This window comes from Nerophis lumbriciformis, linkage group LG05, assembly GCF_033978685.3.
Source record: "Nerophis lumbriciformis linkage group LG05, RoL_Nlum_v2.1, whole genome shotgun sequence".
Taxonomy (NCBI): domain Eukaryota; kingdom Metazoa; phylum Chordata; class Actinopteri; order Syngnathiformes; family Syngnathidae; genus Nerophis; species Nerophis lumbriciformis.
Genome location: NC_084552.2, coordinates 12,017,209 through 12,030,479, shown reverse-complemented (window position 1 = coordinate 12,030,479; position 13,271 = coordinate 12,017,209). Strand labels below are relative to the sequence as shown.

At 35.4% G+C, this 13,271-nt stretch overlaps 1 protein-coding gene across 1 annotated transcript in view; it reads left to right on the top strand.

Moving 5' to 3' along the window:
• nav3 (neuron navigator 3) overlaps positions 1-10,824 on the top strand; it is a 571,589-nt gene extending 560,765 nt beyond the window's left edge. Inside the window, exons 36-41 of the mRNA XM_072913146.1 lie at positions 1,011-1,082; positions 1,214-1,410; positions 1,475-1,593; positions 6,477-6,680; positions 10,064-10,321; positions 10,397-10,824. Of these exons, the coding sequence (XP_072769247.1) occupies positions 1,011-1,082; positions 1,214-1,410; positions 1,475-1,593; positions 6,477-6,680; positions 10,064-10,183 (712 nt within the window). The 3' untranslated portion in view covers positions 10,184-10,321; positions 10,397-10,824. The remainder of the gene's footprint in view (positions 1-1,010; positions 1,083-1,213; positions 1,411-1,474; positions 1,594-6,476; positions 6,681-10,063; positions 10,322-10,396) is intronic.
• The last annotated feature ends 2,447 nt before the right edge of the window (positions 10,825-13,271 follow it).

The window sequence follows — 13,271 nt, the reverse complement described above, 5'->3', positions numbered from 1 at the left end:
GGTACTAGACTGGCCTGCCTGTAGTCCAGACATGCCTCCCATTGAAAATGTGTGGCGCATTATGCAGCCTATAATAGCACAACGGAGACCCCCGGACTGTTGAACAACTTAAGCTGTACATTAAGCAAGAATGGGAAAGAATTCCACCTGAGAAGCTTCAAAAATGTGTCTCCTCAGTTCCCAAACCTTTACTGAGTGTCGTTAATAGGAAAGGCCATGTAACACAGTGGTGACAACATTTTTGCAACGTGTTGCTGCCATTAAATTCTAAGTTAATGATTATTTGCAACAAAAAAAATGGAAGTGTCTCAGTGTGAACATGAAATATCTTGTCTTTGCAGTCTACTCAATAGAATATAAGTTGAAAAGGATTTGCAAATCATTGTATTTGTCACGACTGGGACTTTGGCTTGGTTTGTTCTCCCGAGGTGCAAGTGATTGAGTGAAGGTGAATACATGATTTATTTTAACACTATATATCAAAAAGGAACAAACGAAAAGCGCGCACAATGGCGGAGGTACAAAACTAGGCTATTGAAAACAAAACTTGCACATAGGCAGAAACTGTGAACAATGAAACAAAAACACTAACTGTGGCATTAATAAACAAAAAACTTACTTGGCATGGACTATGAAGTGCGCAGAGGTAAGAGTGTGACAGGGGTATGAATCCGGGATGTCGCCAGGAAGACAAACTGAAAACAATGAACTTAAATACTACAGACATGATTAACGAAAACAGGTGCGTGACTCAAAACGTGAAACAGGTGCGTGATGTGACAGGTGAAAACGAATGGTTGCTATGGTGACAAAACAAACAAAAGTGCACAAAAAGTCCAAAAACAAAACCGAACATGACTAAAACAAAACATGATCACACAGACATGACAGTATTCTCTTTTTATTTACCATTTACACAACAACGTTTTAGGGTTTTGTGATATTATTTTTAGAATGTGAGGATTCTGTGAGCACAAATGCACACTCAAGTATAAATATGTCTGCTTCAGCCCCTATGTGATTGGGACCATGAACCAGGGGGTCTCCTCCTCCCCCAACCTGGAGCTGCATCACAACTTCAGGTGGGTCACCATGGAAACCGTGACATCTCCAAACAGAGTGTGGCGATAAAAAACGCCAAAAAGACATAAATCAGATGTGCAAAAGTCAGCTCCTGGATGTCTTCTCGTCCACACCTGGGCGGGTGTTGCAGGTGGGTGCTGTGTACCAACCACACGGAGCCCGTCAAAGGCTTCCTGGGCCGGTTCCTGCGGAGGAAGCTGATCGAGACGGAGCTCGCCAAGAACACGCGCAGCAACGAGCTGATCAAGACCATCGACTGGATCCCCAAGACGTGGCAGCACCTCAACTGCTTCCTGGAGGCGCACAGCTCCTCCGACGTCACGATAGGTGAGTTCCCGTCGTCGTTGGAACGGGTGGATGTCAACTTATTTTGGGTTTTGGCCCCATGCAGGTCCCCGGCTCTTCCTGTCCTGTCCCATGGATGTAGAAGGATCCCGGGTGTGGTTCACTGACCTGTGGAACTACTCGCTCGTGCCCTACCTGCTGGAGGCTGTCAGGGAAGGACTTCAGGTGAGTACTGCCACTAGTACGGACTAGGGTGGTCCCGATACCAATATTTTGGTACCGGTACTACATACTTGCCAACCTTGAGACCTCCGATTTCGGGAGGGGGGTGTGGTGGGTGTGGTCGGGGGTGGGGCGGGGGCGTGGTTAAGAGGGGAGGAGTATATTTACAGCTAGAATTCACCAAGTCAAGTATTTCATATATATATATATATATATATATATATATATATATATATATATATATATATATATATATATATATTTATTTCAGTGTTCATTTATTTACACATATACACACACATAACACTCATCTACTCATTGTTGAGTTAAGGGTTGAATTGTCCATCCTTGTTCTATTCTCTGTCACTATTTTTCTAACCATGCTGAACACCCTCTCTGATGATGCATTGATGTGTGGCACGCACAAAAGTGCTTTCATCAAATGCATTAGAGTCTGGAATCTTCCATCTCTCCCTAGCATGGCCCAAAACCGGTCAATCTTTGCTTCCTGAGGAAGATCTTCAGTGCCAAGCACTTGGTAGTCCACTACTTCTTCCCGGAGGCTATCCAGGTCCAATCGCAGCTGCGGCTTGGAACTTACAAGCTGTTATGAGAGTAGCGTATGTGTGTGTGTGGCCCTTTAATAGGTGAGCATGTGAGGTGAGTGAAGTCAGTGAGTGTGTGGGCGAGAGAAGAGAGGGAGCGGTAGCGTGAGTGTGGGCGGGGACTAGTTTGTTTTGTGTTGGATTGGCTGTGTGCAAGCAATCAATAAAGCAAGATTTGCAACTAATTGCCGGACTCAGGCAGGAAAGGTGCAACAAAGCGTATTTCTTCATCTCACTCGTCGTCGGCATCGCCATGGCTGTATCTTCCTCGTTCTTCTGCTTCGTCTCCTTGTTGTGTGCGCAGTTGTGCACTGCACTCTCTAAAAGCCCTATATGTTATTGATGTTATAGATAGCAGTATTGTACTGTTTAAGAGTGTCACAACATTGCTGTTTACGGCAGACGAACTGCTTTACGGTAGACGAAAACATGACTGCTGTAGTTGTGTGTTGTTGCCGCGCTGAGAGGACGTTAATGAAACTGCCTAACAATAAACCCACATAAGAAACCAAGAACTCGCCCTCCATCATTCTACACTTATAATGTGATTGGGCAGGCACACTGTTTATATCGTGGGAAAGCGGACTCAGGTCCGCATGGAGCTGGAGGGGGCGTGGCCTCCAGCTACGCCTGAATTTCGGGAGATTTTCGGGAGAAAATTTGTCCCGGGAGGTTTTCGGGAGAGGCGCTGAATTTCGGGAGTCTCCCGGAAAATCCGGGAGGGTTGGCAAGTATGCGGTACCAAAATGTATACTTTTCTAAATAAAAGGGACCACAAACATTTTAACAAAAGATCTTAGGGTACATTAAACATATGTTTATTATTGCAATTTAGAATCCATACAAATAGAAAGTTAGTACTGAAAACACTCCTACATTGGACGCTTCACTGTAAAAAAAACCAACCTATTTTTATGGTTAATTTACTCTAAATTTCCACTGTAATTTTTCTTTTTTTTTTTTAAATAGTTTATAAAACTGTAGAATTGAAGACATTATCTGTAAATAAACAATCCGCCTGTTATTTTAAGTAATATCCCAGTAATGACAAACTATGTATATTTCTATTTTTTTTTACAGAAAAATACCAAATTAATTATACATAGCATTTTCTGTTTTCTTAAATTACTTTCAAATTCATGTCAAATTACAGTAATTATTTTTCATTAAATATGTAGCTTGTTATATAAAACTCTATGTCCATACTAACAATATAACACAGGGGTGTCAAACTCAAATACAGAGTGGGCCAAAATGTAAAACTGAACAAAGCCGCGGGCCAAGGTTGAACAAATGAACCTTTTAATGGAGACCCAAACAAGTTTTGCATTAAATATTGAACAAGCAAGGCTTATATAACTTTATAGTGACATGCAAAATCCAGTTTCAAATAATAATAATTAAAAAATATCAAAGGCATATCAAATACAATTTAAATAAAAATGTAATGCCTCTTTTCTATTTGCAGCCTTCTGAGGTAAATATCAACATTCATTTTTTCCACAGGCTAATAAATTTGAAAATAAAAAAACAATGAATAAAACAACCATTCAGGCCTTTAAACTGCTCAGTTTGCAACACACTGATCTAATCTGATGTGCCCAAGCCAGATACCTGCCATCTTTTCTTGGATGCTAGTTCATTAATGTCGGGGCTCAGGCTTTGAGCTGAGGCAACCTTCATTATCGAACGAAGGTGTTCATCCGTCATTATATCTCGTAGTCCACCCGGACCACAGTCTTGGGGGCGTGCCTTAAATGCACTGCCTTTAACGTACTCTACGAGCTATCGTCACTTCTGCTTTTCATCCATTCTAACATCGTTCAGACCCAGTCACAAGATATGTGCAGCTTCTGTACGCACACACACGTGAATGCAACAAATGGCAAGGGTGCCAGTAAAAAAAACTTTAACACTGTTAGAAATATACGCCACACTATGAATCCACACCAAACAAGAATGACAAACACATTTCGGGAGAACATCCGCACCGTAACACAACATAAACACAACAGAACAAATACCCAGAATCCTTTGCAGCACTAACTCTTCCGGGACGCTACAATATACACCCCCGCTACCACCAAACCAACCCCCCCCACACACACACCTTGTAGCGTCCCGGAAGAGTTAGTGCTGCAAAGGGTTCTGGGTATTTGTACATTGTCACTTTATTAAAGGTGGTTGAGCTTAACAATTCATAAAAAATCTGTAAAATAATGGTATTTTTCTGTGGAACTGCCAGCATTGTCACTTCATTAAAGGTGTTTGATCGTAATAATTTGGAAAAACTCTGTAGAATAAAGGTATTTTTCTGCAGAACTGTTTGCATCGTCACTTTATTAAAGGTGGTTGATCTTAATAATTTAGTAAAAATCTGTAAAATTACGATATTTTTCCGCAAAACGTTTCATGAAAATTTCTGTAAATATGTTTTTGATCATTATTTGGTTTACAATGTTTTACTTTAATTTTCTGGTTTTCGTTTGGCAGCCGTAGCTGCCAGTAGATGACCTTTTTTTTTTTTACAGAATTTTTTTTACAGTGTTTAGTAAGTAGGAATTGTTTTAGTTATATTGTAAAACTTACAGTTGTTGCTTGGAGTGATGAATGAAGAATCCATACGAGTAGAAAGTTAGTACGCTAACATTAGTGTGCTAGCAGAGTTGTATAAATTGGTACATTATATATGCTAATTGTTAACATGGTAATTTATTCGTAAGAACTTAAATATCTGGGCTTCTGATTCTTGGCGCCATCTTAGAAGTATGCTAATTTTTTCGTAGGCTAGCATGCTACCATTAGCATGTTAACATTTTGTGCTAGCATTTTAGCTCAATTTGATCATTTAAACCTACATTTGGTAGGTTTTGAGACATGTTTCCCTCTTGCGAGTATGCAAACTGCTATATACACATTATAACAAGCTAATGTTAGCATTATAGCATTTTATGCTAGCTTTTTAGCTTTAATCAACAGACTCAATAAATCCACGGTGACGTGTTGGTGAATTTACTGAGAAATTTGCCATTGTAAGTTAATAATACTAACACAGACACTTGTAAACATGTTAGCATGTTAGCTAATGTTAATGACGCTTGCGTCGTTACATTACGATAGCACGTACAAATATGCACGAAAACACTCCTACAGACATCACACATGGGACTCTTTAGTAAGTAAAAATTGTTTTAGTTATATTGTAAAACTTACAGTTGTTGCTTGGAGTGATGAATGAAGAATCTATATGAGTACAAAGTTAGTATGCTAACATTAGCGTGCTAGCAGAGTCGTATAAATCGTTATGTTACATATGCTAATTGTTAACATGGTAATTTATTCGTAAGAACCTAATAGCACGTACAAATATGCACGAAAGCACTCCTACAGACGTCGCGCATGGGACGGTTTAGTAAGTATGAATTGTTTTAGCTATATTGTAAAATTTAAAATTGTTGTCCTCTCCAACTGCCAGTTCAGTTTCAAAAACATTTTTACTGCAGATTCGTAAAAACACTCTAGTGCCATCTTAGAGTTGAAGTGAATTGTGAATTATATTTATATAGTGCTTTTCTCTAGTGACTCAAAGCGCTTTTACATAGTGAAACCCAATATCTAAATTACATTTACACTTCCGTGGGTACAGTGTCTTGCCCAAGGACACAACGGCAGTGACTAGAATGGCGGAAGTGGGAATCGAACTCAAGTTGCTGGCATGGCCACTCTACCAACCGAGCTATGCGGCCCCGAGTTGATCTTTGACTAGTTTTTTGGGGGGGGTTTTGGCAAGAGGTCCTTAAAAATAGCAGAGTTCTCCTGTAAAATAAATAGTCCAAAATCAAATGTCTACTGTAGAGGATGTTGGTTCTACAAAATAAGACTAATAGTGATGGGAAAAGTCTGGCTTAGCTTAGCTTTTTGGATATGTGGCCCCCAAACAATTGAGTTGAATATCTCCGCTTCAACTGATCATAATTCGTCGTAAAGTCTAATTTTAGCAACAAATGCTATTTTTCTGGCTACTTTAAATTGTATTTATGAAATTATGACAAAAAAATGTATTTATTAATCAACAATTTTCCTTGTGGATCGTTAAAGTTAGTCTAAGTCTAAGTCTATGCAATCAGACCAATCAAGCCTAATGAAGAAAAAAAATGTTTACAGTTCATTGTGACAAAAGTGAACTTTCAAAAAATATATATTTTCATTTATACTCTACTTGTTACATTGAGTGTGGAAGGACCATACTCAAGTCCTGTTTTTGTTGCGCTCATGAAACAGCTGTACGGCAAGCGGGCGGCGTGGGAAGACCCGTCCAAGTGGGTGAGCGACACGTACCCGTGGAAAGGCGCCTCGCTGCAGCAGGAGGGCCAATCGCTGCTCCAGCTGAGGCCCGAGGACGTGGGCTACGAGGGCTACAGCTCGTCCAAGGAGGGCGCCTCGTCCAAGCAGGTGTCCCAGAGCGACACCGAGGGGGACCCCCTGGTGAGAGAGCCTTCCAATATATCGTATCATATCCAGGGGTGTCCAAATTGTGCACCGGGGGCCATTTGTGGCCGTTATTTAACAGTCTGGGCACATTGTACAAATACTATTTTTTTTTAAATTCAAAAAAACATAAAAAATTGGAATAAAAGAGCAAACAGGTGAAATGTAACAAGAAAAAGTTGCAATGTTGACTCTAATAATAATAATAATTTAATTTAAAACTGTCATTGCTCAGAAAATAGTTATAGTTAGGGTTATTGAATTGGTGACCTATTTTTTTGGACAAAAATGGCATAAAAAACACAACAAATAAAAAGACATTAAAAAAAGAAAACCTATAATCGACAGATCTGAAGTCAATCTGGAGATTTAAGTGTTGAAAGTAAAATAAAATAAAAATGTCTGACTTATTTTTAACACTTTTATGAGTGGGACCTTTTTGGATCCCCAAGAGTTTTAGTGTTTGTTTGTTTTTTAACTGTCATTGTTCAAAAATAATAATGAATTAAAATCAATTTTATGAATTATTGACATATTTATTGCACCTCAAATATTCCACTTTGAACATGTTTTGGGTGGAAATATGCATATTTTGTGTTTTTTATATAAAAAAAACTAAGTTTTATTTGACAAAAATGGCATAAAAAAAACACAAAAATAAAAAGACATTAAAAAAATTTAAACTTATAATCAACAGATCTGAAGTTGATCTGGAGATTTAAGTGTTGAAAGTAAAATTTAAACAAATGTGTGACTTATTTTTTAACACTTTCAATGAGTGGGACCTTTTTGGGTCCCCAAGAATTTTAGTGGGATTTTTTTTTTAACTGTCATTGCTCAAAAATAATAATGAATTAAAATTAATGTTATGAATTATTGACATATTTATTGCACCTCAAATATTCCACTTTGAAAAATTTGTGGGTGGAAATGTGCATGTTTTGTGTTTTTTCTATTAAAAAAAACTAAGTTTTTTTTGACAAAAATGGCATAAAAAAACACAAAAATATAAAGACATTAAAAAAAATGTAAACTTATAATCGACAGATCTGAAATTGATCTAAAGTAAAATTTAAACAAATGTGTGATTTATTTTTTAACACTTTTATGAGTGGGATCTTTTTGGATCCCCAAGAGTTTTAGTGGGATTTTTTTTTAACTGTCATTGCTCAAAAATAATAATGAATTGAAATCAATGTTATGAATTATTGACATATTTATTGCACCTCAAATATTCCACTTTGAACACTTTTTGGGTGGAAATGTACATATTTTGTGTTTTTGCTATAAAAAACTAAGTTTTCTTTGACAAAAATGGCATAAAAAACACAAAAATAAAAAGTCATTAAAAAAATTTAAACTTATAATCGACAGATCTGAAGTCGATCTGGAGATTTAAGTGTTGAAAGTAACAAAAAAACGTATTCTTTAAAAATGTTATGAGTGTGACCTTTTTGGATCCCCAAGTATTTTAGTGGGATTTTTTTTTTAAACTGTCGTTGCTCAAAAATAATAATGAATTGAAATCAATGTTATGAATTATTGACATATTTATTGCACCTCAAATATTCCACTTTGAACATTTTTTGGGTGGAAATGTGCATATTTTGTGTTTTTGCTATAAAAAAGTTTTCTTTGACAAAAATGGCATAAAAAAACACAAAAATAAAAAGACATTAAAAATATTGCTTATTTTGTGTTTTTGCCATTAAAAAACAGGGTTTTGACAAAAAGGGCATAAAACATCAATAATATATATATTTATATCGACGTTTAGGCCTGACGATGATCTAAGTGGTTTAAGTGTTAAATAAGAATATAACAATATAACTTATTTTTACCTTTTAATGTTTAAAAAAAATATATATATATATATATATAAATCTGTATATATATATATATATATATATATATATATATATATATATATATATATATACACATCTGGAGCAGACGATAGGACATGATTGATATTTCATGGCTGGTACCCCAGTACATGTATAGTACAGTACAGTACATATGTAGTACTGTACAGTACATGTATAGTATAGTACAGAACATGTATTGTATAGTACAGTACATATAGAATACAGTACATATAGAGTACAGTACATGTACAGTACAGTACATATATAGTACAGTACAGTACATGTACAGTACAGTACATATATAGTACAGTACAGAACATGTATTGTATAGTACAGTACATATAGTGCACATGTACAGTACAGTACATATATAGTACAGTACATGTATAGTACAGTACAGTACATACTGTATATAGTATAGTACAGTACAGTACATGTACATTATCTGTACTAAATTTGAATGACAATAAAAAGGAAGTCTATGTATAGTACAGTACAGTACATATATAGTACAGTACATGTATAGTACAGTACATGTATAGTACAGGACAGTACATATATAGTACAATACAGTACATGTATAGTACAGTACTGTACAGTACATGTATAGTACAATGTATATATAGTACAGTACATGTATAGTACAGTACAGTACATACTGTATATAGTATAGTACAGTACATGTACATTAACTGTACTAAATTTGAATGACAATAAAAAGGAAGTTTAAGTCTATGTATAGTACAGTACAGTACATATATAGTACAGTACATGTATAGTACAGTACATGTATAGTACAGTACAGTACAGTACATGTATAGTACAGTAGATGCATACTGTATAGTACAGTACAGCACATGTATAGTACTGTACAGTACATGTATGGTACATTACTGTACAGTGCATATATAGTACAGTACATGTATAGTACAGTACAGTACATATGTAGTACAGTACATGTATAGTACAGTACAGTACATATATAGTACAGTACATGCATAGTACAGTACAGTACATGTATAGTACAGTAGAGTGCATACTGTATAGTACAGTACAGCACATGTACAGTACATGTATAGTACATTACTGTCCAGTACATATATAGTACAGTACATGTATAGTACAGTACATATATAGTACAGTACATGTATAGTACAGTACAGTACCTGTATAGTACAGTACAGTACATATATAGTACAGTACATGTATAGTACAGTACAGTACCTGTATAGTACAGTACATACTGTATATATTACAGTGCATGTATAGTAAAGTACATGTACAGTACATGTATAGTACAGTACAGTACATGTATAGTACAGTTCAGTACATATATAGTACAGTCCATGTACAGTACAGTACAGTACAGTACAGTACATGTATAGTACAGTGCATACTGTATATAGTACAGTACATGTATAGTACAGTACATGTACAGTACAGTATAGTACAGTATAGTATAGTACAGTACAGTACAGTACAGGTGTGACACGATTGTTTTGTCCCTGGCAGATGAACATGCTGCTGAGGCTGCAGGAGGCGGCCAACTATTCCAGCACGCAGAGCTGCGACAGCGACAGCACCGGTCACCATGACGACCAGCTGGACTCCTCGCTGGAGTCGGCGTTATGAGGCGCCGAGTAGCGCTCTGGTCTGCATCTGTGAGGCAAAGTCCCAGGTGACATGATATCGTACAGGTACATGATATCGTACAGGTACATGATATCGTACAGGTGACATGATATCGTACAGGTACATGATATCGTACAGGTACATGATATCGTACAGGTGACATGATATCGTACATGTGACATGATATCGTACAGGTGACATGATATCGTACAGGTACATGATATCGTGCAGGTATTTCCAACAGTAGATGTCAGCAGCAAGTGGAACATGTTTACAGGAGGAGGGCAGGTACTATTCTTCATGTTTACACAGGTGCTTCTCACACGCATGCACTTAAAGACAGGAAGGAAGGTGTTCATTGGTCCAAACCCCCCATGTGACCATTTGAGCAAGGCATGATTGCTGCTGATGCGAGGAGTGTTTATCCAACCTAGATGAATGTGTGCTACAGGTGCGCTCCTGTGTGACATGCCCCTTACCAAACATGCATCAACACTTACTGTATGTGCCGTAAACATTATAGTTTGGACTGTCAGGGTTATTTTAAAATACATTTTCTCACGAGGGATGTCATCCAGACGCCCAGCCCCCACCAAACTTGTGCTGCAAAAAAAATAATATATTATATTTTAATTTCAAGTAAATCATTGACAGAAAATTCATTTTTTCCTCTATTTATATATATATATATATATATATATATATATTTTTTTTTTTTTTTACAAAAATCCATTTCCATATATGATTTTCAATGTGTATCATATTTGACACATCGGGTCACACGATACTATTTTGGTGTTTTTTTTCTCATAACAAACCAAAGCATATTATGACACGCAGAAATATCAATCATGTTTTTTCCAGACATCAAAATATCACAACACACACACCGAGTGTTCGCCACAAAATAGTACAGTAAATATGTATATTCACCTCTAAATATACCATATTGTGTCATGTAAACATTGTATTTTTTTTTAAACATCTAATTGATAATGCATGGAATGTAATAAAATACCAATTGACTAATTTAGAGTTACATTACCTTTTATACCTGATGTTTCAAATTTGATACACACATTTTCAACACCATTTTACTATAAAATATATTATTAATTATTATTATTAATTATTAATATATTATATTATTATTATTGTAGCTGAGATAGGCAGCGGTAGAAAATGGATGGATGGATGGATATATTATTAAATTATAAGTAATATAATGGATTAACTATTTGTACTGATGTGTCAGTAAAAAATTATAAAAAAATTCTTACCTTTTCCCTTTCAAATTTGGTAAAGTTTCTCTTCAAAAATTAGGTGTTTCTCGTTTCTTCTTTGTGGCAATCTCACTAGACGGCCCTTTAGAATGTCAATTACAGCCCTCGTGTGGATTATACGTGTATTGCATGCATCTGATCTGATACGTCAGGCTTTTTGGGGAAAAACTAAATATACTGATTATGTAGAGGGCTCAATAAGATTTATGTATCACTTATGATACATTGGGTGTTACAAGGTTGAAAGTGTTATTAATCGTAACTAACTACCCACTCTGTCAAAATCTACCCAAACTTGGCCCCTGCAAAAATATTTTGTGTAACAATTTTAATTGTCATGTCATGGGGCTGGTTATGAAAATGTTTTATTTTTTTAAACGTTAATAACGTGAAATCTGTAATAGTTAGACAAAAACATTTTGCAGCGCAAATGTTTGGGACAGTTTTTGGAGAGTTTTTTTTATTTTGTTATCATTTTAACGTAAGTGCCCAAAGATGCACCTTATAAGTAAAATGTATTTTTATTATACTTTTTCAAATTTTCTTGTAATCAGACCATATTTTCGGTACATCAGATGGAATTTTTACCTTAATTATTAGGTACAAATTCCATCTAATATACCGAAAATATGGTCTGATTACAATAAATTTTTAAAAAGTATATGAATAAGATGATGTAGAGGGTTCAATAACATTTATGTATCACTTTTGATACGTTGGGTGTTACAGGGTTAAAATATTAATGTATTATTATTCGTAACCACTCACTTTGTCAAAATCTCCCCAAACGTGTCCCCTGCAAAAAATATTTTGTGTAACGATTTTAATTGTCATGTTATGGGGCTGGTTATGAATTTTTTTTTTTTTTTTAAACATTAATAACGTGAAATCTGTAATAGTTAGACAAAAACATTTTGCAGCACAAATGTTTGGGACAGTTTTTGGAGTTGTTTTTTTTTTAGTTATTATTTTAACGTAAGGTGTCCTTGAGTGCCCAGAAAATGTATTTTTATTATACTTTTTCAAATGTTCTTGTAATCAGACCATATTTTCGGTATATCAGATGGAATTTTTACCTTAATTATTAGGTAAAAATTCCATCTGATATACCGAAAATATGGTCTGATTACAAGACATTTTTTTAAAGTATATGAATAAGATGATGTAGAGGGCTCAATAACATTTATGTATCACTTATGATACATTGGGTGTCACAGGTTTAAAGTATTAACGTGTTATTATTCGTAACCACTCACTTTGTCAAAATCTCCCCAAACGTGTCCCCTGCAAAAAATATTTTGTGTAACGATTTTAATTGTCATGTTATGAAGCTGGTTATGAATTTATTTATTTTTTTAAACATTTATAACGTGAAATCTGTAACAGACAAAAACATTTTGCAGCACAAATGTTTGGGACAGTTTTTGGAGAGTTTTTTTTTTTTTTGTTTAATTTAGTTGTTATTTTAACGTAAGGTGTCCTTGAGTGCCCAGAAAATGTATCTTTATTATACTTTTAAAAAATGTCTTGTAATCAGACCATATTTTCCGTATATCAGATGGAATTTTTACCTTAATTATTAGGTAAAAATTCCATCCAATATACCGAAAATATGGTCTGATTACAAGACATTTTTTTAAAGTATATGAACAAGATGATGTAGAGGGCTCAATAACATTTATGTATCACTTATGATACATTGGGTGTTACAGGTTTAAAGTATTAACGTGTTATTATTCGTAAGTACCCACTTTGTCAAAATCTCCCCAAACGTGTCCCCTGCAAAAAATATTTTGTGTAACGAT